Source organism: Primulina tabacum, chromosome 13, assembly GCF_025594145.1.
Source record: "Primulina tabacum isolate GXHZ01 chromosome 13, ASM2559414v2, whole genome shotgun sequence".
NCBI lineage: Eukaryota > Viridiplantae > Streptophyta > Magnoliopsida > Lamiales > Gesneriaceae > Primulina > Primulina tabacum.
In genome coordinates, this window is record NC_134562.1 from 28,986,596 (window position 1) to 29,013,371 (window position 26,776).

General features: G+C 35.2%; 1 protein-coding gene and 1 pseudogene across 5 annotated transcripts; one reads left to right on the plus strand and one right to left on the minus strand.

Moving 5' to 3' along the window:
* Nucleotides 1-205: 205 nt before the first annotated feature.
* Nucleotides 206-11,137, minus strand: LOC142522378 (uncharacterized). 5 transcript variants are annotated; one of them, XR_012814466.1, is made up of 11 exons: nucleotides 10,890-11,137; nucleotides 8,418-10,085; nucleotides 7,968-8,331; nucleotides 6,733-6,817; nucleotides 6,496-6,555; nucleotides 6,352-6,411; nucleotides 6,053-6,271; nucleotides 5,296-5,507; nucleotides 4,034-5,201; nucleotides 1,218-3,246; nucleotides 206-933 (listed from the first exon to the last, which is right to left on the minus strand). XR_012814466.1 is itself a non-coding variant. In XM_075625725.1 (10 exons), the coding sequence occupies exons 2-10, from the start codon at nucleotides 9,988-9,990 to the stop codon at nucleotides 2,833-2,835; spliced, it is 4,155 nt and encodes a 1,384-aa protein (XP_075481840.1). In that variant the 5' UTR covers nucleotides 9,991-10,085; nucleotides 10,893-11,137; the 3' UTR covers nucleotides 2,747-2,832. The 5 variants fall into 5 exon arrangements, 3 of the variants coding, with proteins under 3 accessions (XP_075481840.1, XP_075481841.1, XP_075481842.1); XR_012814467.1 differs by having other exon boundaries at nucleotides 206-1,018; XM_075625725.1 differs by lacking the exon at nucleotides 206-933 and having other exon boundaries at nucleotides 2,747-3,246; nucleotides 10,893-11,137.
* A 12,126-nt stretch (nucleotides 11,138-23,263) lies between these two features.
* On the plus strand, nucleotides 23,264-26,008 carry LOC142523312 (uncharacterized; annotated as a pseudogene).
* Nucleotides 26,009-26,776: the final 768 nt, after the last annotated feature.

A 26,776-nucleotide genomic window follows, 5' to 3' on the forward strand; every position in this document is an offset into this window, starting at 1 on the left:
ATCAATATATGAGTATTACGTCATGGTAAATGTCATTACACTGACAACTTTTAGACTGATGTTGCCTTACATTAACGTCTGGATGGTGGTTGTATATAATACGTGGGTTACTAAAAGATGGCCCTCTATATTTGGAAATTCCATTCATGGAAATTTCCTCGAGTCGCTTTCTAAAAAAATAAAACTGAAAAACAACACCTACAACAAAAACAAAAGATCCCCTTTTATATTTTAAATATTGTACATAATTATCCCGGAAAATTTATTTGAAACAAAATCTCGAGTTCGAAACACATATAAAATCTTTCTCAAATAATAACAATAAGAATGATAAACTTAAATTACATCAATATACCAAGAAAGGGCTAGTCTAACGATTGTTCGAGCAAAAACAGAACCAATTCGTAAAGCTAGAATACTGATTTGAATTGAGTTTTAGTCGATCATGATTTAGATCATTTTTAAAACCGATTAAATTGAAATGATTTGTTTGGCCCTCACTTGAACAAAAAGGTGAAAAAGGTTCTAGCTCTCCCAAGAAAGATAGAATATGTGCTTTAGATTGTCTGAAACTTGAACGATCACTTAGAGCAAATCATGCAGTGACAAACAAAGTTCTCTGCTCAGTCGTCAAGCATGCTTGCGTTGCACCTGACGGTAAAAACACTGAACGCAATAACAGCCCAACTGGGAATGGTTTCACTAGTATTGATTAGTAGTGAGTGTTCTAAGGATGGTTTTGCAGGGTTCATTCACATTTCAGACAAACAGCACTTCAAAGGCTAATTCTGAGCCTCGGTTGAATATGTTTAAGGTCAAAGCTCCCATAAAAATTCTATCCAAATCAAGCAGCCTGATCATTTCTTTTTGTTGTTGAATTTCCCGTGCACGGAACGCCGGTAAACCTCCTTGGGCTGGGCTTCATTGGTACTCCTGGGATCATGGGCCATAACACAATCACACTTATGAGATATCGGCAAGTCATAATTAAGGACTCGTACAAATGATGTAGCAAAATCTATCGATGAAAATAGAGGTCACAGAGGGGGAGCAGAGTGCAAACGAAATGAATCAGGAATATTCAGAAGTGACCTTGGGTTATAACAATGAGAACATAATGATTGTAATTTTTTTTATGTATGCGTTCGACTAAATAAACACAGGAAAGGTTGAATATAGTGATCCTGCATGTTTAAATACAGGCCCAGTGTGGTTACCTTGATTTTCCTTCAGTTGGTTTTCCTTTTCATAACTGGACCAGCTTCTGAAACTGTTGGTTGAATTTCTTGTCCTGAATTCTCCAGGCGATACTCCTAAACAAACAAATGAAAGATTTGAAGCCCCTGCTCCAGTTTAACCGCTTGTGCATCCCTATTCCCTTCTATCACTTCGCAAGAGTAATATGCTTCACCAGACATTGAGATACATCTTTCGCAATGTGCCACTTGAACCCAGGTAAAGCACCATCCAATTTCTCTTTACCATTCGGTGCGACTAGCCTAGGCATACAATACTGGCATCTTTGACAAAATTATCCCATCATCAAACATTTTCAGCCACAAAAATGAGATATGCTCAGGGAAAAACCTACTCAAATTGTTTCTTTAAACCACCAGATAAATCTCGCGATCTGAAATGTAAAATTTGCAGCATCACCCATAACAATATCTTTTGTTTTCGTTTACCTAGATCATTTTCTTGTTTCAGTCACTGCTTTGTTGATAGGAAAAATCCTGTAATATATGAATTTTTAACTCGCATACACCCAATTTACCTGAAACCCAAGAGTGAGCGCAAGTCCTAAGCAACCAACGGCCCCGTCACTGGGATAATCGGCTGCCACAGCGTCAGCATCTCTATTCCAACAAAATTGAAAGAACAAAAAATATCCACATTTGTCTTAAAACATTCAAGCAATGATGCATAGCTAAATAGGACATGATAAGAACAGTACCTCCACACAAAAGTAAAAAAAAGCCATAGCACAAACGTACTTCAATCAAGGTCCTCCTCAATGTCCTCATCTGCCTGTCCTCTCCCTCCTCCTGCTGAGCCTCGATTAGATGCTCCACTGTTAGCAATGTCGATGTTAGTGTTGGTGTCTCCTCCATTGCTCCTCCTCCTCCTCCTCCTCCTCCTCCGCCATTTCCTGTCTCTGCAGGTGAATCGAATCTTCTTAAAAGCCATGGGATCAATATCCTAAACCTCCTTTCGACCATCCTCAATGCCAAAGATTGGTTTGATTCATAATTAAATCATAGTGGATGAGTTTCAAGATAATCTACCTGTTCCCAGTTTTGTCTCCAATCCAGTTTCCAACCCAGTCCAATCAGGTATTTTATCCGGTCACCAATCAGTTAGATTCTAATCCGGTTTTCAATTGGGTTACATACCTAGTATGGTAAAGCCAGAACAGAACATGTCCAATCTAGCATGGTGTCGAAATGATCCGTTTCCATTATTTTTTTTACCTGAAACCAGTTTGATATAAATTCTATCTCCAGTCCAATCCAGTCAGGTCACAAGCCTATAAACAGGATATCTCTTCCAGAACAATATGCACCATAGGATTAATGAATTCCATGGGAATTTTGTGAAGGGTCTACACACAATCAATACATCCGATGATATATGTTATGGGAGAAACATTTTTTCCTAATTGTTTCACACAAACAACCCATCAAATATGCATAATTTTTTCCCTCTTCTTCATAAAAAGGACCGCACCAATTGCAAGATACGCAAAGAGAAAAAGCAATCTATTGTATTAATGACTTCTAAACCATTTCTGAATCATGATAATAAATTCAATATTAGTTCCTGGATAAGGTGTCATAATTCATCTTTATCAGCATATTCTGATTTTTCTACATTCATGTCAATGTCTGGTGGCCCTGGCCCTGGCCCTTTTCTACGAGCGCGTTTTCTTGGTTGTCTAGGCAAAGGGTCTCCACAACCTGGAGTGGTATGCTGTCGTGCATTCATTGCGTGCTTCCGAACAAAACTGGCCTGCAATTTCACGAGTGCCTCAGGTCTTTTAAAATATAAAGGAGCTTGTATTTCACCAAATGGCCCAAAATTGACATGGTTTGAATGCGGCGAAACTGGAGGGCACGAATTCAGGTTTAAAGCAATAACACTTGGTTCCACATTATCAGTCGTACATGCATCAACTACACAGTCACCTTCATTATTGATTACATGGCCATCATTAATAGTTGTACCCGTTCCATCTGCCTGCATTTCCTGAAATTCACAGCAGTTGAAAGAAATTAATGATGACCACAACACTTGTAGGAACAATTTTCCGAAAGGGCTAATCAGACATATCATTAGATAAAAGTTATTGTACATCAGGTTCTAAAAAGCGTAAAGCGTGTATATCAAACTTCAAGATTTTCAAGCTCAAGTGAGATTGGTAAGCGTAAAAAAGCAGCATTTTTACTGTTCAATATATTTTAATTATTTTATGCCAAACAATAATAAAATGATAGAATTACCATAAATTAAGATTAAATGAATAAATTTTCCAGTTATAAAGAACATGAAATATTAAAATTAGAATAATTAATAGTTTCCAATAAATTTACAAAATAATATAATAAAAATAAGCTCGTTATCAATTAGTATGTCATATTTATATTCTGATCGCTTAATCAAGCTTTAGTGTTAAAGCTTAAATGAGATCAAGGGCCGCTTAAGTGGACTTTTTAGAACATAAGTCTAAACTAACAGAATTCAGGTAACCACAAACAGTGATAATTTACTTGAGCTTAAGCCAAAGCAACGCAATCAGTATGAAGAATAAAATCCATCCTGATGAAATTGGATACCCAAATATAATAAACCAAACATTGGACCTACGTTCCAATAACAAAAGCAAGAAGATCAAGCAACACAGGATGTTTTAAGCGCCGTGATTTTTTACAGTTAATCTAGGAGATAAGATTTGAGGGACTAAATCATTAATCACAAAAAGAGTTAACCATAAAAAACATGTACAACAGGAGGTGAACGGCAACAATAATCTTACCTCATTTGATGTATTGACAAATGTTTCAGAGTCAGACGTATTTTCACCATCTGAGTCAGCCATCTCCTCACACTCAAACTCTACATTTTCCCCAAATTCTTCCTCAGAGTCACTCAGCTCTTCCTGTTCCATTATGATTTCAGGAAGAGATCCATCATGCCTGCTATCACCTACTTTCCTACTTCCTTTGTTCCTGGATGTAACCACCAAGTGGTCACTTGAGTGTAGCTTATCACTGATTCCATCAGGAGTATCTTCTGCAGCCTTGGATACTATAGTTCTAGCTACTGGAGCACGCACTGATCTGTCCGGAAGATGTTGAGTCATATTTCCGCTTTCAACCATTTCCTGATTTGTCGTAGTGAAATTTAAGTGAATATCCAAATCTAGTCCATTACCCATTCCACTGGGGTTAGAGATTTTTGTACCTGACGTACTTAAACTTTCATTTAGAAATGGCTTACATGAAGGATTTGGAATTAAAGCACATGATCGACTTGATACCACGTTATCTAGTTGATTGCTAGCAGGAAGTGCTGTTATGGAGTCAGAATCAGTATTTTGCAAAAGCGGATGAAAGTCGACACTACTTGATGATGAATTTTTTTTGGGAGGCATGGATGACTTGCTAAGAAAATTAACAGCATCTCGTATATGGCGTGGATTATGAAAAAGATTGAGATCTAGTTGTGTTTGATTTCCTGGAAAGAAAGTAAAAGAACTGGAGGGGCCGGCATTCCAGTTCAGGGGATAGTAAGGCAAACGACCATCCTGAGGTCGCTGGAATAATAGTGGATGCATTTGAAGCTCTGAATCACCTCTCTCTCCTGCTACACATTTGTCAGAATGTTTTGATTGCTGATTAGAAGCAGTAAGTTTCATAAAATTTTTCATAATCTGTCCAGATTTCACTGAATAATCTACTCCTGATTTTTTGAGGATACCAACCTTTGGAACTACATTTGCCACCTTACCATCACATTTAGAATAATTTCCTGAGAACTTAGCGGAAACTGCTGCCTGAAAGTTTTGAAAAGCTGATTGCGGCATTACCCGAACAGATGGCGGAAGATTTACTGGAGGCAAATCAGGAGCTAATTTCACTAAGCGCGCAATATTTGATCTACGAGCTCGATAGGGCCGCAAAATTACTTGAGGCTTGGATGACCTTGAGGAAAGCCGAAATTAGAGTAATTTAGTTCAATGAGAAGTATATAATGTGGCGAGCTAGTTGAAATAAGAATTGTTATGACTTGGGGTACCTCAAAGAAGCAGAACCAGAATTATCATTCTGCTGATTGGCTCGAGAAGCCCCATCCTGAGAGAGCTTGTGACTTGAATAGTTCAAAGAAATATCATTATCTGGCCTCCAATCTTCCAAAAATGCCTCATGAACATAAGCTTCGTCTTCAGTGTCCATGCGATTATCTCCACTATTAGTTTCTTCGACAACATCAGTGCTGTTGCCCTGAAACTTGAGAACTCAATTAACAATCAACCTCTGATAACCAGCCACCAACACATCTCAAGGTGCGGCAACAAAAGTGCAGTTATCCTATGGAGAAAACAACTGAAACCAACAAGATATTGAATTTCTCCAGCATATATCAAATATTCGCCTAAAGTTTTCAAAGTCTATCAAGTAGAGACGCCAAAAATGTCTTAAACAGAGATGACCCACACAAATACGAACCGTACCAAGCTAATTTGCCAAACATGGCAAGTTGAAAAATCATTTGCAGTTCTCCCGGTTATTGGACAATCAAGACTAAATTACGATAAAAGTTTAGCAGAAGCTAAACTAAATAAGGAATAGTTCACTATTCCGAATAATTCATATAATACGGCCACACATAAAATATAGTCCCAATCTGCGGCCACTAAACTACGCATGGGGAATTGGGAACTCCAACCATGAGCGGATGTTGGCCATCCGACCTTAGTAACAAATACAAGACGGCCATTCCATTAGAAGCACTGACTTATTATAGCAGAGGTCAAGTTCAAAGATGTGCTCACCTCTTTTTCGGATGAAGAATGCTGCGTCGGAGCCAAAGGTTTAGCTTCTTTTCTTCTTAGTTCATACAATCGGCGTTTCGCTTTCTTATTTGCATCAGATTTATATGACTTTTGTGTCCCAGAAGCAATGCGCCAGAGTCTTGGAAGTAAGGAAGGATCTCTATATGGAACAAAAAATCTCCATATCGATATCCAATCGAGTTTTAACTTTTTCAATCCCTGAGTTACCAATCATATGCTGAGATCAATGTTACTATATCAAAATTTTAAATCATACGTTAATCGATAGAAGTTCATACCAATTCAATACATGCTATCTCCTCAGAAGTCAAGGGGGAGTTTTTAATCCTCCGAACAGCCTACAAGAAGGAATGAGCAACTCATTTTTTTCAAAATCCACTATTCAAAGAAAACTTTTCCGGTAATCGGAATAAAAGGTAAACCTTGATTGGATTTTCTGGAGCTTTTGATGATGCACGATTCTTCTGCCGAACAAATATCTGCTTTACACGGCATATTTAATTATATTAACTAAGAATAATTTTCTGCCGAACAACTTCACAAATACAACAGAGATAACAATATGGAGATTTATAATTCACATGAATTTAATATGAATGACGAGGGGCCGGTATTCATATAACATATCCCATGATCGGACAAGAACAAAAATGAGCCACCTGATGCTTAGATTTGCAAGGAAGAAATCGTTCCTGTATAGCCTTCCAGTTGGTATTATACTCCATCAATCCCAAGGCTAATAATCTGCAAACAAGTCAAAATTAAAGCAAATAGAGTGTCAAAAAAATAAAGCATGAATTAGAATTGGAGAGGGATTGTTGATGAACAACATAAGCAACTGTCAAACTAGAACGTTAACCAAACACTTTCAGGTACCTATTCAAGCATATTCAAATGGATTAAGGAGAAGTTTAACGCAGACAGCATCTTAGTTTAACAACATATTTGAATAATAAAAGTTCAAAAAATTTCAAGGTACTCCCACCAAGTATATTATAATTTTTTGCTACTTCGGGTACTTGAAAATTCTGCAAGTATTTCAGTCACAAGAAATTTGAGCACAATTGTATACTGGGATTATCAAATACGATACTTAATTTTATGTACTTATTGTAAGGTGTGGGCAATTATTAAGAACAATGTCAATCTTAAGAATTCCATGCTACTATATGACATATCTTTATTACAAACTAGACAACTCATTAACTGGAGGACCAATACTGCAGAGGAAACGGTAGTAGTTCTTGGAACGACACTTGCCAATTATACTTACAATGAGAGACCACTATGTGGTAAAAATATATTTAAGACAGAAATGAGCTTGTCCCATCATATGAAAAATCTTCAAGTCTGACCGCTAATATTCATAATAGATCTTGAAATTGCATTAATTGAAATCATATGCCTTTATAAATTAATAACAAGATAAAAAGGAAAAAATGGCATGGAAACCCAGAGTTACAAGCATGATACACACAAAGCTGCCAATCAGAAGTCAAAATAAGCACCCTACGTAGTGATATATAGGGGAAATGCAGATTGATGATGAAGACATCACAGGAAGTTAAAGATCCAGTCAGGAACTTAAAATGCAGCCTTCCCTTGATTTATTAAGCCACTACAAGCGGGGAAGAGATAGAAACTCGTGCTAATTAGATAAGAAGATGTCTATCCCTGATGACAAGCACAATCATTATTTTCGCATAAACATCTTAGCCTTATTTACTCCTACATACAAGTGGAATAAGAACCTAGCAAGACACATTTTGAAGCTGATCTTCCATCAAATAAAATTTAAGACATGGCGACAATCACAATCCTTCATATAAAAATGTCATTCTATAGAATCTAGTTAATATTATGAAATGTCAGTAAAAGAGAGCAAACAACTCACTCATCCTCTGCATCAGTAAAAAGCACCCGATTAGCAATGGGCGCGGGAGGTGGCTTGTGAGGATAAAGAGCAGGATTGAACAATGGAAAAAATCTTTGAGCTAATTTGGCAATCTCCTTGGGAGCAAGAGCAACTGATTGCTTTTTTGCCTTTTCAACTAGAGTTGCAGCCATTGTCTTTTTAGGCATTTTCTTGCTGGATGATGAAGAATGTGTGCCACTAGAATTTAGGGGGTTGGATCTAATGTCTCCTTGACCATCAGTTTCAGCGGAAACGGGAGAATTAGAACGAGGAAACAACGGTTCCTTTTCAAAGCGACTCTCAAAACCAAGATCAATTTGATATCGTTCATATGCACGTACAGCTGTCAAACATTTTATAACTCAATAAGCGAATGCAATAAAAAACGTGAAGCAAATAATGGTTGGAAAAACAAAACATAGTACAAACCAGAATAAACATCATCAATGTAGTCTCCAACCAATCTCAAAGGAGCTACATCTATAACAGTCAGCACGGGACCACAAATATAAGGCACCCAGGATGTGTGTTCCTCATTTCTGAAAGAGTTTGTCAGATCATTGGATAGATGTTTACATCTCCCATCAGAGGGTGAAGTGATATCAGAATGCCGTCCTGTGTTACCTTCAGACTCCACATTCTCATTGCTGCACTGTGGGGGTAAAATTTCATGAAACTCATCTAGCACAGATGGATGAATATATGGAGGAAGGAAGCAAAATCTGGGATATGGATGCGACCTCCATGCCAATACTTGATCACATTTTCTACGCAAATCTAAAATCAATTCCTTGAGTTCAAGAGCAATATGGCCTTTAGCAGGCTCAAGAACACAGAGGGAGAAAACCTGAATAAGAAGTTGTAAATGCTCATGAATCAGACAATGCAACTGCCCTATCTGATGTGGAGTGAATACACTGGCGAAGCAATTATTCACTGGAGGTATATAGGGTTGCGGAGAAATGTTACTCATAAGATGTTTCCCATCAAAGGCTGGAAAAGATCCCATAGGTGCAAAAGGTAGGAGGGGTCGTAAGGGTCTACTCAATTGCCCAGATAATTTATTGCTGCGTTCAAGGGATGCTCTTTGGCGTCTATTTCGCCTACTTTTGCGCCTTTCTTCGATTTCATCAGGGTCACTTTCCAATGCCTCTTCAATCTCAAGCTCAAAGTCAGCATCATTATCTTCATCCTCATCATCCACATTAGTGTTCCCTTGTAAATTCTGGGAATCATCTCTTCCTTGTAGAACAGCTGCAAGAAATTTTCTATACTCTTCCTCATCATCGACATTTTGGAGATCATCGTCATCATCTGTTTCCTGAAGGAATGTCTCAAGTTCATCAAGAGCGAAACTAGCAAGTGAATACCGAGCCCTAGTTCGCATGCAGATGGCATCCTCAGAGTCCACATCCATGGTGAGTTTATCAAAATCTACATCTTTGGTAACATTTTTCAGGCTGTCCACTCCATTTTCCTTGCAACGTACAGATCCATTCTCAGACTGGGTAATCAATTCGCATTCTTCTCGAGTAATTGCCTCAAAAGCTATGTCAAACCTTTTCCCACATGCTTCTCCAGAAGAAACTGTAGCTTTACTCACAATCTCTTCACCGTGCTCCACAGCTTCAATAGGAAGAATGTCATGCACGGTGTCCAGGTGCTTATCCACAGAAGTACTCAAAAAGGTAGCAGAAGTTTTTTTCCCACTGTCAGCAGCATCAGTATCCAGGCCTTCAAGTTCAGAACTTAAACTTGAAGAGGCTTCTACAGAATGAGTTTCTTTAAGGAAAGGATTAAAATCTGCATCCTCGTCCTCATCCTCGTATTCATCCACATTCCCTGTATGATTCCCATCTTGTTGTTTGTTATCTTTCATGTCCTCCTGACGTAGCAAAGGGCAGTCTTCAGCACTCTTGGCTAGGTCGGCATAAAGAGGAAGAGGACTGTGTTGATTAGGCTCTCGAACTTCAGTTGATGCAGAAGTCGAACATGAAGACATCTTATCAAAATGATTCGCATGGCATCGGATGGCTATGAAACATTAAGGGCGTCTACTTTGATGAGCATTTCCTCAGAATCACAAACTGAATCATCCTGGATAATGATGCAAGTCGTACAAATTAGAAATATGTTATTGTTTTTCATAAAACAAAAGGTGAATTACATCCCATCCAATCTCTCGCTTTTCTTCCACAAATCAATCAGGTAAGGAAATTATTTACCGAATTTCTAACTTAACTACCTTTTCCTATTCAATTTACAATTAAATAATAATTATCACTTAACCTATCCAAAAATCACCTAAACGGCTAAACTAACAAAAAAATCCATAATAAATAAGTTTTGAAAATTACTCAAGTCGCATGTGAAGAACACTAATTACAACTATAAAACTTCGAAAAAATTTAATTTACAATATCACGACCTTAGGAAACCTAAACAATAATTTGGAATTCAAGAACATAATTTTTGAGGCTGGAAAAATTATAAAGCAGGATATTTTTGGCCATCTCAAAGTCAGGGATTTCTGGGGTAAAAACATAACTTTTTAATCGGAAAAACTACAAATTTGGATTCGAATCTTGGCCAGGCTTTCAGGTGTTCATACTACACATGAAAACCACAATTTGCAACACCAAACATGTTTTTGGCCCTTTAACCGCCTGAAACAGAACTGCTGTTCCTCGGATGCAATCTGCAGCAGCCATATAGCCCTCATTTGGGCCATTCCTTTTCCGGCTAGTAAACGTAACATGTTATCACCCTGAAAGCCTCATATGCATTTCTAGGTCACTAATTGGTCGTAAAGGCATCTAAAATTTTTTGCAGACAAAACATCCAAAATTTGTCAAAACTGGAAAGCAATCCGGAAAATAAATAAGGGAAAAAACAAAATACCGCCTCGAGGGTTGATAATCATTCGAAATTGACCTATGAAGGCTCCTCAAAGTTTCGCAAGGTGGTGGTTCGACGAAAAAATCCAAAAACAAAGAAAGATCTTCAAGTTTCTTGGTTACTGTCTATATGCAGATTGTTTTCGGGTTTTGAGCGGTCAGAGCCAGAGGTAGGTGTCCGGAGACGGTCGTCCAAGGCGATGGGCAAGGATGGGCTGTGCTGTGATGGGGAATATTTTTCCCTCGGCGTCGCGGGGGTGTGACCTTTTGAGGGAGGACCGGAGGCTTTGTTTTACGTTTAGTGGACCGAACTTGTCGATCTAAAGCCCAATCATTTAAAGGTCCAGTCCAATCAATCTCAATTTCTATGGTCCATCTATCCAGCCCAATAACATTTAACACCCATATTTGAAACTCGAAAGTCCAATAATTCTTTATATTATCAAAATTCGAGCCATGTGTATTTGTATATAAAAAAAAAACTCATGTGAGACGGTATTATGAGTTCATTTTACGAGACGAATCACCAACTCGATCCAATTCATGAAAAAATATTATTTTCTATATTAAAAATATTATTTTTCAATTTAAATATGGATCGAGTTGATCCGTCTAATGGAAATAGATACATCTGTCTCATGAAAATAGATACATCAGATCGTCTCATAAAATACATATTAATAATTATTTATATTCCAACTATATTCCAGCCAATTTGTATGCCTGACAAACTTAGAACCCAAGAAAAGTTCCTTCTACTTGTAGCACTAGAAATGTTTGTCTTAAAAGCTAGCAACTTCTCAAGTTAGAAAAAAGATTTCTCAAACAAATATATAATTATTGTACCGATTGCTTGCTTGCTTGCAACTCTACAACCTATTCATTTTTGCTACCTCGAAGATGTTGGTAGCAATAGTTTTCTCTAGGATGTTCAAAAATGTTATTCCGCAGCGCCGTTTCATGTATATTTCAATGATAAGTTAAAATTTTCAAATAAATTATGAATGGTGTATAAATCCATTCAAAAGAATTCGAGTCACAAACTCTAACAAATGATTCTCATATTTTTCGCCAATTGGATTGATAAATCCAACATTCTATACGACTTACACTCACATTATCAAATCTTTTAATCCATCATAAGTGATTTCATACTCGATCACATGAATTTCACACTAAATCATCAAATGTTTGGTGATACATTTTATGATTCTATGTCTACAAGTTCGATTTGGATAATATCCTCAAACTTTGTATTTGATAAACATTATAACTTATTATAACAACATAAAAATTCTCATGAGACGATCTTACAAGTCAATTTCGTGAGACATATATCTTATTTGGCTCACACATGAAAAAAACATTTGCATGCTAAAATTATTATTATTTTTATTGTAAACATATGTAGGGTTATTCCGTCTCACAAAAAAGAATCCGTGAAACCATCTCACAAGATACATACTCTTGTAGCACATAAGTAAAAAATTATAAAAATTGAGAACTGCTAAAACAAAATTAGTGGCAAATTTCTTCCTAAAGCCATTAAAATTCATAATAAATGCAAAGTGGGTTTTGGAAATTTTAGGTCGACATCACTTGTAAATGAAAAATAAATACTAGTTAAGAGAAAAAATTAATTAGGGGTCGGCTGGTGACTGGTCAGCTATTTCATAACTAACCCTATTAAGCAAGTGGTACGCACACTCGGGGCACGTTGCTTTTTTGCTAGAAAAAAGGCCTAATGTACTATTGGAAGATAAAATATAATAAAATTATTGAATTAAGTATGTTAATTGGCTCCTTTAACACACATTATTACTATTTTGGTAGTAGCTTCTAATTGTTGATAACTTAATAAGTTCAATAAGGTTTTAGTGGTGGTATAAAATTTTATATGTAATTAACAATAATTTTTTTAAAAAGTATTGAAGAAAATTTGGAATTTTTTAAAGTTGGAACTTTTGTGGTGCGATAATTTTTTCCTTGATATAAGAGTAATCGACTGTAGTTTGAGTTGTTATACGGTTTAAAATATTAGAGTTGCATTTGTAATATCGTGTGTAAATTTTGGTAAAGTTTTGAAGGAGTTATAAAAATGTGTAGATCTCTTATTAAATGGTACCAATGATCATTATTATTGAGATCGATTGAGTCGGTCCATAACTATCATGGAGAGTAATATTTTTGGCATAAAAAATTATATTTTTTTTCATGAACTGGGTTGAATCAGATATCTATCTCAAAAAACTGACACGTGAGACAGTCTCACAAGATTTTTTATTTTATTTTTTTTATATAAAAAAGTACATGTGAATTTTTAAAAATAAATTGCAGCAAACATGTAATCTCTTTTAAAGATTGGCAAGGGTAAAGTTTGAAATTTGTTTTATAATTGTGAGTATATGATATTGTAGTATTGAATACTTGTCGCTTTACCAAAAGTTATAGATGGAAATAACTGTTATACTTAGATCTTTTAAATCGTACTACAGCTCATGCATCACGTTTCTTCTATTATTCTATCCATCAAGGACAAATTATTACACCCAACAATCTACTTCCCAATAATTACACTTCTTGCAATCAATTGTAATCGAATATGTGACTTTGTCTCTGATACTAATTGTAGAATCGAGCACTTGCCGCATTACCAAAAGCTATAATTGGTAGTAACAGTACAACTCAAATCTTTTACACAGTATAATAATTCAAGCACCACGTTTCGATTATTTTACCCAACAATGACAATTATTGTTATTGTACATGTCTATGTACGTAACTCCTAAAGATTTTATCCAATCGATGTGAGACTACTAACATACACCACTCACGTCCATGAATGAATATTTGGAGCGTGAAATTTACAAATGACCCAACTATGTGTAGAACGGATGACTCAACTATGATCAGTCCAATACATAACAGTATTTCCTCTACAAGGATGAGAACATGTCTCTGAAACCATGTTAAGATTGGGTTTTGGACCCAACTCAACTCCAAAAGCTAGCTCAAGAAAAATGATTGTATAAGTTTATACATGCAACTCCTAATGATTTTATCCAACCGATGTGGAACAACTAACACACACCTCTAACGCTCAGGAATGGACATCTAGATAGTGGCCCAGCTATGGGCATAATGGATGACCAAAATCCGTTCAGTCCAATATATAACGGTAGAACCTGAGCCAGGATCGGAACCTCGCTCTGATATCATGTTAAGATTGAGATTCAAATATAACTCAACCCCAAAAGCTAGTTAAAACGAGGGATTGTCTAAGTTTTATATATAGAAATCCCAAGAATTTTTCCATCTGATGTAAGAAAACTAACACACTATCCCCAAGCGAAGAATGAATATTTGGAGCGTGAAATATACAAGACAATGAAGTCCAACTATGGGCAATTCAACACATAATTAAACTCTGATATCATATTAAAATTTAAACTTGGACCTAACTCAACTTCAAAATCTAGCTTAAGGAGAGAGAATTCTCCAAATTTATATATACATTCTTAATGTTGGATCCAACCGATGTGAGTGCATCCGATAGCTATAGCGAGAGATTGATTTAAATTTTCTTGTTGAGTCCGTCAATGAGAATTAAGAATTGGTGTTAAATTAAGAAGTTGAAGTGATTCAAGAAAAAGTTAAGCGAGTGGGACGAAAACATCCACGCACAAATGTTTGACTTGGCCAATAAAATAAAAACACTAGTAAATGGAGCTATATTCACTATTCCTTTGTATTTAATATATTACGAAAGAATTATAGTTTAATTTTTTTATGTAATGGTATTTTTTTTTGAGGAAATAATTAATTATCTTTCTTCATAATTCTACAAAATATTTAATTTTTTTAATTAAAAAATATGTGTTATGGTTAATTCACCAAAAGAGAAAAGTACCCTAATCTTATCCTAAGTTCAGCTACAAAGGGAATTTCAAACAATATTTTTCAAATTTAACTCTAAGGAACTTTATTCTTTAAACAACCATATCAAAACCATCTTTTCCAATTTAGAAAAAAAAATATATTTATTCATTATTTTGGGTCCTCAATATGTTTAAGAAAAAGTTGTTTTTCATAGTTATGGTTAATTTATTTCATAGTTTGGTATGTGTATTATTTGTGGCTCGATATTTATTGTAAATGACTTGTATATCCTAATCGACTTATTTATTATAAGTTGTCCGCCTCAATCAATGATCCAACGCAATTATGTGATTGTGCATATGCAACTTGAGAACACTTTTTCTTCTTCATTTTTTTGTTAATGAGGTTACAATTTGTAGTCTTCAACGTTGATGTCATCTTTATATTGGGACGCATATGTCATTGGTCCAAAGTTCATTTCAGGTTTTTATTTTTATTTTATACTATGCATATCTGTGTGATTTTATAAAATTTAAGGAGTACTGGCAAATTCTAAATAAAATTGAGTTTTCATTAAATTTTTTTTTTTTTGTGTTTCTTAATATCTTGCTTATGTTTTTGCACAATTTGATTCAAATTCATAAATTGATCTCATGCAGTTAGGACTGGAAAAAAAATACCGAATTTTCGGTATATCGAGGTTATCGTACCAAAAAATACCGAATTTATCGAAATTTTTTGTATACCGGAATTTTCGGTACGGTGTGGTACCGATACCGAAATTTTAGGTATGACAACGATATAAAATTTGATATTTTCGGTATATACCGAAATAATATATATGAATTAAAAATATTTTTTTTGGTATAAAATGATATATATCGATGTCGTACCAAAATAAAGAATTTACCTTCTGTTTGGACTCATCATGTTGGAATAATCCAATCAAAGTTCAGTGAAGCAACTCGACTCATAATTGAGAATTTAAACTGTTCGAGAAGTCTTATCTCTATAGCCTAACCTTACAGCTAGCTAGATGAGTGGATATTGAGCCTCGACTTGTTGAAAAGCTGACAAGCTTCAGAAATCACAGGACCTCAGACATTGTTGCAAAGATAGCAGATGAAGAAGTCGCACATGTTGCGGTTGAAGTTTATTGGTATTCATTGATGTCTTGGATCTCCAGACACATGTTGTGGTTGGTATTTATTGTCTTTATGGATTTGTTTTGTATATATCTTTCCTGGTCTCTTTGACTGTATTGTGAGATTTGTTTAGTATTGGTAATCATTGGCCTTGAAATTAGAAGATAATGAACTTATATATATATATTTTCGGTATGACAGTATGATACCGATACCGTACCGACTTTTCGATATACAAAAAAGTCGGTAAGGTAACAATATCATTTTTCTCATACCAGTATTTTCGGTATGATATATAGTATCCAAAATTTCGGCACGATACACCTCTATTCATGCTAATTCTCATTATTCAAAAGTGATTATGTTATTTTTGTATATAAATGAAATTTTTTCTTGACACTCTTAACATGACCAATATTTTAGTCTTATCCAAAATTATCCTTTAAAATATAAAAGTTATCACATTAATTTCAAACTTATCCCAAATCTAATTCTTGGATCTGTCCCTGATTACATATTATATTTTTTCTCAGAGTAGGTCTCTTGTGAGACGGGTCAATTCTACCGATATTCAAAATAAAATATAATACTATTAGCATAAAAAGTAATAATTTTTCATGGATGACCCAAGTAAGAGATCTGTCTCACAAAATACGACCCGTGATACTGTGTTATATAAGTTTTTGCCATTTTATGTAAGAGAGATTAAATATCTTCATCTTTACTATTAATTTTTTTTTACGAAAATCATAATAATTGCAAAATGGTATGAGTAAAGTACGAATTGGAACAAATGGCACAGACTTTTGAATGTAACGTGCCTTCATTTTGTTTTTTAGGGTTCAGTGCCATTACCACGAGGGATTAATTCCCTCTAATAATGACAATTTTTTGAAAAAATTAATAACGACGCAATTTAATTATGATGGTAGATCTTTGGAAGTGTTGTGAAAAAGTAAAAATTTATGATAAAAAGTAAAAATCTCAAACTCTCAAAATTTACCAAACTACACACTTTATAATATTTTTCTCTCTACTCAATTGTGATTTTCTTCACAAATGAGATATCTATTTATAGAAAATCTTTACAAATAATCCAAAAATAAAATACATCATTACCTACATCATCACACACTAATTTTCAATATTTACAACTCTTATTTTCAACATTCAAATATTCAATACACACATTTTAAATATATTTTTTCAACACTCCCCCTTGTGATGATGATCATAATGATTGTCATCATTACGTGTTTTTATACTGCCTCGTTAAAAACCTTACTAGGAAAAACCCAGTGGGATAAAAACCATAGCAAGGGAAAAAGAGTACAGTCACGTAAACTCCCCCTCATGTTGACACGAACAATTCTTCACAAATTTCGTAGATTGCGCATCCCAATATTATATATATGCTTTCTGAATATTGACGTAGGAAGCGCCTTTGTGAAGAGATCTGATGAATTTTCACTTGATTGAATGTGACGAACATCAATACATTTATTCTTCTCAAGCTCCTTGGTGAATGCGAAGAACTTAGGAGGAATATGTTTAGTTCTGTCGCTTTTTATGTATCCTTCTTTCATTTGAGCAACACATGCAACATTATCTTCATATAGTATATCACAGGCTTCTCGTCGAATGATAATCCGCATGAGATTTGGATATGTTGGGTCATTGATTTTAACCACACACATTCACGACTTGCTTCATGTAGTGCAATAATCTCGGCATGATTTGATGAAGTTGTTACGAGCGTTTGTTTCTGTGAACGCCAAGAAATTGCAGTGCCTCCACGAGTAAAAACATATCCAGTTTGGGAACGTGCCTTGTGTGGATCAGATAAGTATCCAGGATCGACATAACCAATTATACTTGGATTAGCATCTTTTGAATACAAAAGTCCCAAGTCTGTCGTTCCTCGTAGATAACGGAATATATGTTTAATTCCGTTCCAGTGTCTCTTTGTTAGATATGTGCTAAATCTTGCCAACAAATTTACGGCAAAAGATATATCAGGCCTTGTACAATTTGTAAGATACATAAGGGCACCGATAGCACTTAGATATGGTATTTCTGGACCAAGAATATCTTCATCACCAAGAATATCTTCATCTTCTTCACATGGACGGAATGGATCCTTTTCTATGTTTAATGATCTAACAACCATTGGAATACTTAAAGGATTTGATTTATCCATATTAAAACGTTTAAGGATCTTTTCTGTATAATTTGTCTGGTGAACAAACATTCCACATTCTTTTTGTTCAATTTGTAAACATAGACAATACTTGGTTTTTCCAAGATCCTTCATTTCAAATTCTTCCTTCAAGTATGACACAACTTCTTGAATTTCCTTATTCGTTCCAATGATGTTTAAATCATCAACATATACAACAATAATTACGCATCCGGATGTTGTTTTCTTAATGAAAACACAAGGGCATATTGAATTATTTACATATCCCTTTTTCATCAAGTGATCACTTAGTCGATTATACAACATTCGACCAGATTGCTTTAACCCATATAATGATCTTTGTAATTTCACAGAATAACATTCTCTGGGTTTTGAACTTTGTGCTTCAGGCATCTTAAATCCTTCAGGGATTTTCATATATATATATTACTATCAAGTGATCCATATAAGTAAGCTGTAACAACATCCATAAGACGCATTTCTAAATTTTCAGATACCGCCAAGCTAATCAAATACCGAAACGTAATTGCATCCATCACGGGAGAATACGTTTCTTCATAATCAATTCCAGGCCTTTGAGAAAAACCTTGTGCAACAAGTCGAGCTTTATATCTCACTATTTCATTTTTCTCATTTCGCTTTCGAATAAAAACCCATTTGTATCCAACAGGTTTTACACCTTCAGGTGTAAGGACTATAGGTCCAAAAACATTACGTTTATTTAGCGAATCCAATTCAACCTGGATTGCTTCTTTCCATTTTATCCAATCCTGCATATTTTTACATTCACCAAAAGATTTTGGTTCATGATCTTCATTATCATTTATGATGTCGATTGCCACATTATAAGAAAATATATCATCAATTTCTTCTATATCTTTTCGGTTCCATATTTTTCCAGTATTAATGTAATTGATAGAGATTTCATGATTCTCGTCAGTTTGTGGTTCTGACAATTTTCATCATCATGTGTTTCTTCAGGAACATCATTCTCTATTTTGTGATCATCATGTGTTTCTTCAGGAACATCATTCTTTATTTTGTGATAATCGTGTTTCTCTATAAATTTTCTTTTTCGAGGATTTTTATCCTTGGAACCGACCGGCCTTCCACGCTTCAGGCGTTTAATGACATCATGTGTATCTTCAATTTGTTTCTTTGGAATTTCAATTCGAGCAGGGGCATTTGCAGCATGTATATATGATTTAGTTACCCCTTTTGTGTCAGCAAATGCATCTGGTATTTGATTGGCTATTCTTTGCAAGTGTACAATTTGTTGTACATCTTTTTTACATTGTTTTGTTCTTGGATCCAGATGTAACAATGATGATACATGCCATGTAATTTCCTTTTCGGTATGTTTCTGTTCTCCCCCTAACATTGGGAAGATTTCCTCATTAAAATGACAATCAGCAAAACGTGCTGTGAACACGTCGCCTGTCTGAGGTTCAAGATATCGAATGATTGATGGACTATCATAACCGATATAAATTCCAACCTTTCTTTGAGGTCCCATTTTCTTTCGTTGCGGTGGTTCAATAGGCACATACACCATACATCCAAAAATTCTCAGATGAGAAATGTCTGGTTCTTTACCAAATGCAAGCTGCAATGGGGAGTATTTATGATATGCACTTGGTCTGATGCGAATTAATGAAGCAGCGTGTAAAATTGCATGTCCCCATATAGAAATAGGGAGCTTTGTTTTCATAATCATTGGTCTAGCAATCATTTGCAGACGTTTAATCAATGATTCAGCCAATCCATTCTGTGTATGTACATGAGCAACAGAATGCTCAACAATGATTCCCATAGACATACAATAATAATTGAAAGTTTGGGAAGTAAATTCACCAACATTATCAAGTCTAATTTTCTTGATTGTATAATCGGAAAATTGATTCCTCAATTTTATTATTTGAGCAAGTAATCTTGCAAATGCAACATTTCGAGTTGACAATAAACATACATGTGACCATCTGCTGGAGGCATCAATCAATACCATAAAGTATCTGAATGGTTCACATGGTGGATGGATTGGTCCACAAATATCACCCTGAATACGTTCAAGAAACACTGGTGATTCAGTTTGGATTTTGGCTGGTGATGGTCTTATAATAAGTTTTCCAAGAGAACATGCTTTACATTAAAACTTATTATTCTGAAAGATCTTCTGGTCTTTCAGCGGATGACCATGTGTATTTTCTATAATTCTTTGCATCATTGTTGAACCAGGATGTCCCAATCGATCATGTCAATTGGTTAATATTGAAGAATTATCAACTACCATGTTTGATTCAATCGGACTTATATGTGTATAATGCAATCCAGTAGAGAGCATTGGTAGTTTTTCAATCACATATTTCTTTCCTGATTTATATGTGATAAGACACATATATTTCTTATTCCCTTCATTCATTGTTTGAGTATCATACCCATGGGAATATATATCATTAAAACTCAACAAATTTCTTTTCGATTGTGGTGAATATAAAGCATCATTGATCAAAAATTTTGTACCATTAGGTAACAAAAATTGTGGTTTACCACATCCTTTAATCAAGTCTACAGGACCTGATATTGTATTCACCGTTGTTTTTGTTGGTTTTAGTTCCAAGAAATATCTTTTATCTCGGAGGATAGTGTGCGTTGTACCACTATCGGGTATGCAAACTTCAGCTTTGCTCATAGCATTTTCCATTTTTTTGAACTTCAAAAAAAATATGCAATGAAATAAAATTACTGGCAATATATATTTAAATATAACACATATCATAATTATACAATAAAACATTATATGGATACATGAAAAATAAATTATTGTACATTTATATTCTACCACTATATTGTTCATTTTCAGAGAAATCATTGAGAAAATCTGCAGCATCAATATTGTTCATTTATATCCCACCAACATATTGATCATTTACAGAGAAATCATTCATAAAATCACCAGCATCAAAATGAGTTGAATCACTCAAATGGTCACTGCGTTCAGTGAAGTTGGTCTCCTTTTCTTTCCCCTTTAATGATTCTTTATAAAGTTTACAAAGGTGTTCAGGGGCTCGACAAATTTTGGACCAATGTCCTGGAGTACCACATCTGAAACAAGAACTTTCATATCTTTTTTGAGTGATTTTCATTAACACTTGTATTCTCATGATGCCTTTTCTATGGATGGTTTGGGACGCTCTTTTGAGATGAATTATAAAAATAACTATCTCTATTGTTTTCAAAACCACGGCCTCGACCACGACCACGGCCAATTCCACGTCCACGTCCACGACCTCGACCTCGACCTCGACCAAAACCTTGTCTTTGAATTTGATTTTGGTTTCCAGGTTTAAATTCATTTTTACTTACAGCATTTACTTCTGAAAATGCTGTTGATCCAGTGGGTCGGGACTGATGATTTCTCATTAATAGCTCGTTGTTTTTTTCCGCCACAAGAAGACAGGCGATGAGTTCAGAATATCTCGCAAATCCACGTACTCTATATTGTTGCTGTAGAGTAATATTTGATGCATGAAACGTGGAAAATGTTTTTTCAAGCATTTCCGATTCTGTGACCTCATGTCCACAAAATTTTAGCTGCGAGATTATTCGATACATCGCTGAATTATAATCGCTGACTTTCTTAAAATCTTGGAATCTTAACATATTCCATTCATCACGGGCGGTCGGAAGTATAACTTCCCTTATATGTTCAAATCTTTCTTTCAATCCTTTCCACAAAGCCATGTGATCTTTTTCAATTAAATATTCACATTTCAATCCCTCATCGAGATGTCGACGCAAAAATATAATGGCTTTTGCCTTTTCTTGTGATGTCGATATGCCATTTTCTTTTATTGTCTCACTTAGACCCAATGACTCAAGATGCATTTCTACATCGAGAGTCCATGGCATATAATTTTTTCCCGTGATGTCGAGCGCAACAAATTCGAGCTTTGTCAAATTTGACATGGTGGTACTAAAAAAATTACGATGCATTTTATTAGTTAATGAATATTGCAATACAAAGTAATGGATAAACAACAAGTACAAGCATTTGTAAAACTAAAGAAAACACACGAGGATGTGATTGAATGTGTTTATGAGATCATATTTATAGGGCAAAAACTAGCCGTTTTGTTACCGTTTATGACTGTTGGTGTATAAAAAAATAAAGGTATGTATTTGTATAATTTTATGGTAATAATATGGTGTATATAATATTAGACATATTTAAATAATTATGTATATCATATCATATTATTATAATGATGTGTCATAAGATATTTTATTTAAAAATCTTATAGGCTTTTATACTTGTCGTATCCCTTACTGGGAGTGTGGGATGTCGTCTTAACATCATCCCAGGATTTATAACAAGTTTTTGAAAAATTTATTTTTATTATTAATAATAACATTATATTATATATTAAATATATACACAATAAATAAATAACAGTAAAATAAATATTATTACTTTTGTTACCTTTTTCTTCTGTTTGGAGCTTGGAAAAGGATGGAGGACTTTTAGAGCTTCGTGCTGATAACGTGTTGTGAAAAAGTAAAAATTTATGGTAAAAAATAAAAATCTCAAACTCTCAAAATTTATCCAAACTACACACTTTATAATAAGAAGATCTTATGTAACATCCCTAAAAAGTAACCACCAAAACTCCAATCTTTTTCTAAAAAAAGATATATTTTAAATTACAACAAATTACTTTGCACAGTTGTACAAATAATTATTTTTTTTAGTAAGTCTCTTGTGAGACGGTTTACCGATATTCACAATAAAAAATAATACTCTTAATATAAAAAGTAATACATTTTCATGGATGACCCAAATAAGAGATCTGTCTCACAAACAACGATCTGTAAGACCGTCTCACACAAGTTTTTGCCTTACTTTTTATGTCATATAATTTATAAAGTAAGCTTATTTTGAAAAATTTTACATTCAATACAAGAGTGTGAGTTTCATTTTATCAGTGTTTATTCAATATGTTAGTGTGAATGTCACTTCGTCGGTGATCATGTAAATATTCAGTATATCAAAATTGTATAAAATAAATAGATATATTTTTTAGGGGCAAAAGAGGAATTTCGCCCCACAAACGGCTGATGAATCGGCCTTTCATGGGACCTTTGAGCAAAGACAAAACAAAGCATTGCTCCAAGTTCATTTTGGATATTTCATAGTATTCTTTGTGCATTAAAAAAAACTATTTTTTTCATGAATATAAATCCTAAATTATGTTTTCACAAGCAAAAATTTCATGTACCCTTTGAGATTCTGCCTCAGATAAAGCACAAAAGAACAATCCAACAGATCTTGAGCGTTTGATTTTTGGCCAACGAAACCCTCTCTAGCGACTACACGTGCCGCCCATCTCTTGATTTGTATTTGCATTCATGCATGGAATACGCCTCACACTATAGCGCACGAAAACGGAAAATATAGATACACAGGGATACATACAGAGATTGTGTATGTGGGAGGAATGGAGAGAAATGTGGGGAGGAAAGAGTCTTTGGCATCTGTTTCATTTCTTGATCTTTGATGGGCAGCGGCTGGTTCAAGGCTATCTTTAGCTACCCATCTGTTTAAAGTTCGATTTTGACATAAAGTTTTTGATTTTGGGGGGGTTGATTCATTATAAGGTGTTGTTTATGCGAATTATCCGTGGATGTGGAATCCAAGACTGTTTCCTTTTGGTGGTGGGTCTGATCTTTTACTTCCCCTTAAACTGTCACATCTGACCGGTTTGATATTCTTGTTTACATCGCTTGTGAAATATCAAGGTATAGACTTGGTGATCTGTGCCTAGTCCTATTTTCCTGTTTTATACGTTACAGTAGTTGTTTTTTTTCTGATCTTGGGTCTGTTTTTTTCTTGCTTCTCTGTTTCTTGAACTGTATGTGAAGTGGTAGATCAGGAAATGCTGCATTGTTGCACAGTTTGAGTTCATTTACTTGTTTGGTGATCTTGATTTGGTGTTGGGATTATCTTGGTATGGTGGGTGGATCGAATCATTTGATGGCGGAGGATATAAGTTTGAGATTTGTTTGCAAGTTTTGCAACAAGAAGTACCCGTGTGGGAAGTCGTTAGGGGGTCACATTAGGTCTCATGTGATTGCGAATTCAGCTGAATCTGAGAGAAAAGTTGAGGCCAGCATGAAAAGATTTCCATCTCCAATTGATGACGTGCAGCAGAATTTTACTGAGTTTGTGAACGGGCAATCTAGTTACGGCCTGAGGGAGAATCCCAAGAAAACTTGGAGGGCAGCGGATTCAAGATTCGAGTCTTCACTAGAGAGAGTTTGCAAGCAATGTGGTAAAGGGTTTCAATCAATGAAAGCTTTGTGTGGTCATATGGCGGTTCACTCTGAGAAAGATAAGGTTAATTTGAAGGATGATCAATCTTGGACTAGTGAAAACCAGAAGCTGATACTGGATAGTTGTTCGGATACGGAAGTCGAGGACAGGATTGTTCGAACGAGGTCATCGAAGAGTAAGAGGTATGATAAAAGCATACCCAGTTCTCCTTTTAACATGGCTAATAATGGTTCTTCAGTCTGTTTCGGAGATTGATGGCAATGAACCAGAGGACGTGGCTGTGTGTTTAATGTTGTTGTCTATGGATTATGTGAAGAGGGGTGGTGTTTACTCGGTTGTAGAATCTTCTGATAACAATTCAGCTGTTTTGGAGACCAAATCATCTTCTATTGACATGAGAAATGATAGTATATATGGCTTAAATCACAGTCACAACCGGACCAACACGACCCAAGTAAAGAAACTTGTGGATAGAAAGATTAAAGAAACTGCTTTGGATGCTGAGATAATTCAAATGGAGGATTCTGATTCTGGTTATTTCTTGGATGAATGTGCTAAAGTCGAGTCGGATGTGTCTTTTGACGGGTTTTACAGAAATGGCATGTTTGATGAAGGCAATAAGTCCCTGGTGAAGGAAAATGGGGATGATGATGCTCACACGGTTTCAAATTCAACTAGGATTGAAGCCCAAAAGAGGAATCCTAAATTGTGGAACGAAACTTGTTTTAAACCGAAGAATGGTTCACCAGATGCTGAGGCACAGAACTATACTCAGAAGAGACGAAAATACGAATGCTTGAACTGTACTAAGACGTTCAACTCATTTCAGGCTCTTGGAGGGCACAGACCTTGCCATAAACGAAACAATGCCAAGGAATCGAGGCATCAAAGCGATGAGAACAGCCTCCACGAGTACAATGACTTCAGAACTAGTGATAGATTTGGTGCATCTGCTAGCAAGAGAAAAGTAACTGATAATGATTCATTTCAATATGCTGAGAAAAAAATCAAGTCTAAGAAAAGTACCAAGGTTCACATTTGTCCATTTTGCCAAAGAGTTTTCAAGAACGGTCAGGCATTAGGTGGACACAAGAGGTCACATTTCATTGGTGGCCGCAGGGAAAACACCAACGAAAGTTCGGTTATGAAGCCTAAGATTCCTGATTTACTCGATCTCAATCTTCCAGCTCCCGAAGAGGACGAGGATGACGAAGATTCACCATTTTTTCGATTTTAATTTTCTGGTAAGCTCATAAAGATTCAAATAAACTGAGAAAACAGGTCTCATACAATGGTTCTTTCATGCTGCGCTGCGCTCATCCCAACTACAAGAAGCCTCATCCCAACTACAAGAAGCCTCCTGATTCATCCCATATTTGCACGTTTTAAGATCATTCATCACCTTTTGCAGACTCTTAAATTCATTTTTGTTTTTCATCTTTGTTTTGAAGTGGTGATTTGACATCTGATAAATTTCTGTTGTCCAGTAGTCCATTTATTCAAGACTAAAAGCAAAGAATTATTTTATTTATATAACTCATTTTGCTCCCAAATAATTGTGTTGCCTTATTCTTCATAAGATATTAGGGAGGCCTAAAGACAGAACCTCAAGTGCTTGGTAAAAGGAAGTCCATATCTTTCATGTAAGAGCCATTTAACTTGGTTGTATTTGTGTCAAATCTTGAATTTAACGACTCGGACTAGGCACGAACACCGCCCCAATCTTCATTCAAATCCATTTTGATCGATTATAGTTCATCACATTTGATACGGGAGGAACAATCATTATGCATATACACTTATTTGTCCCCTCCTAATGTCTTTTTGCATCTTTTACACCATAAGAATATAAAACGTTTGATCTTGATAAGATTAATTTCCTTGTTTACTCTCTAATGCTTGGCACCATTGCAATTGGGTTAGAAAGATTAACTTAATGTGATCCTATTTGGGGCGACTATTATTTATTTTAGCTATCTTCACTTTAGAGTAGTGGAAGCACGCTTTATCTTGGAATGCAATGACCCTTTGTTTCCATCACTTTTCTTGAAGGATTAACAAGTGATGTTACCATCCAAATATCTGAATTCGAATTCAGATAGTTATCATCAGTCATATTGTTTGATAAAACGACAAGCGTTTTGAACTTGAATCATCGAACATGTTTGACGTAAACTATGTGTCTCATTACCGACGTATTTTCAAGAAGTCGAAAATAACTAAAAAAAAAAGTAATTTGAATAAAATGGATAAAATGTAATGTCATTTGCTAACCCTCATTATAGTGTTGGCAATAGGGTGTGTAAAGTGGTAAAGTAATTGTGAATTAATTGAGA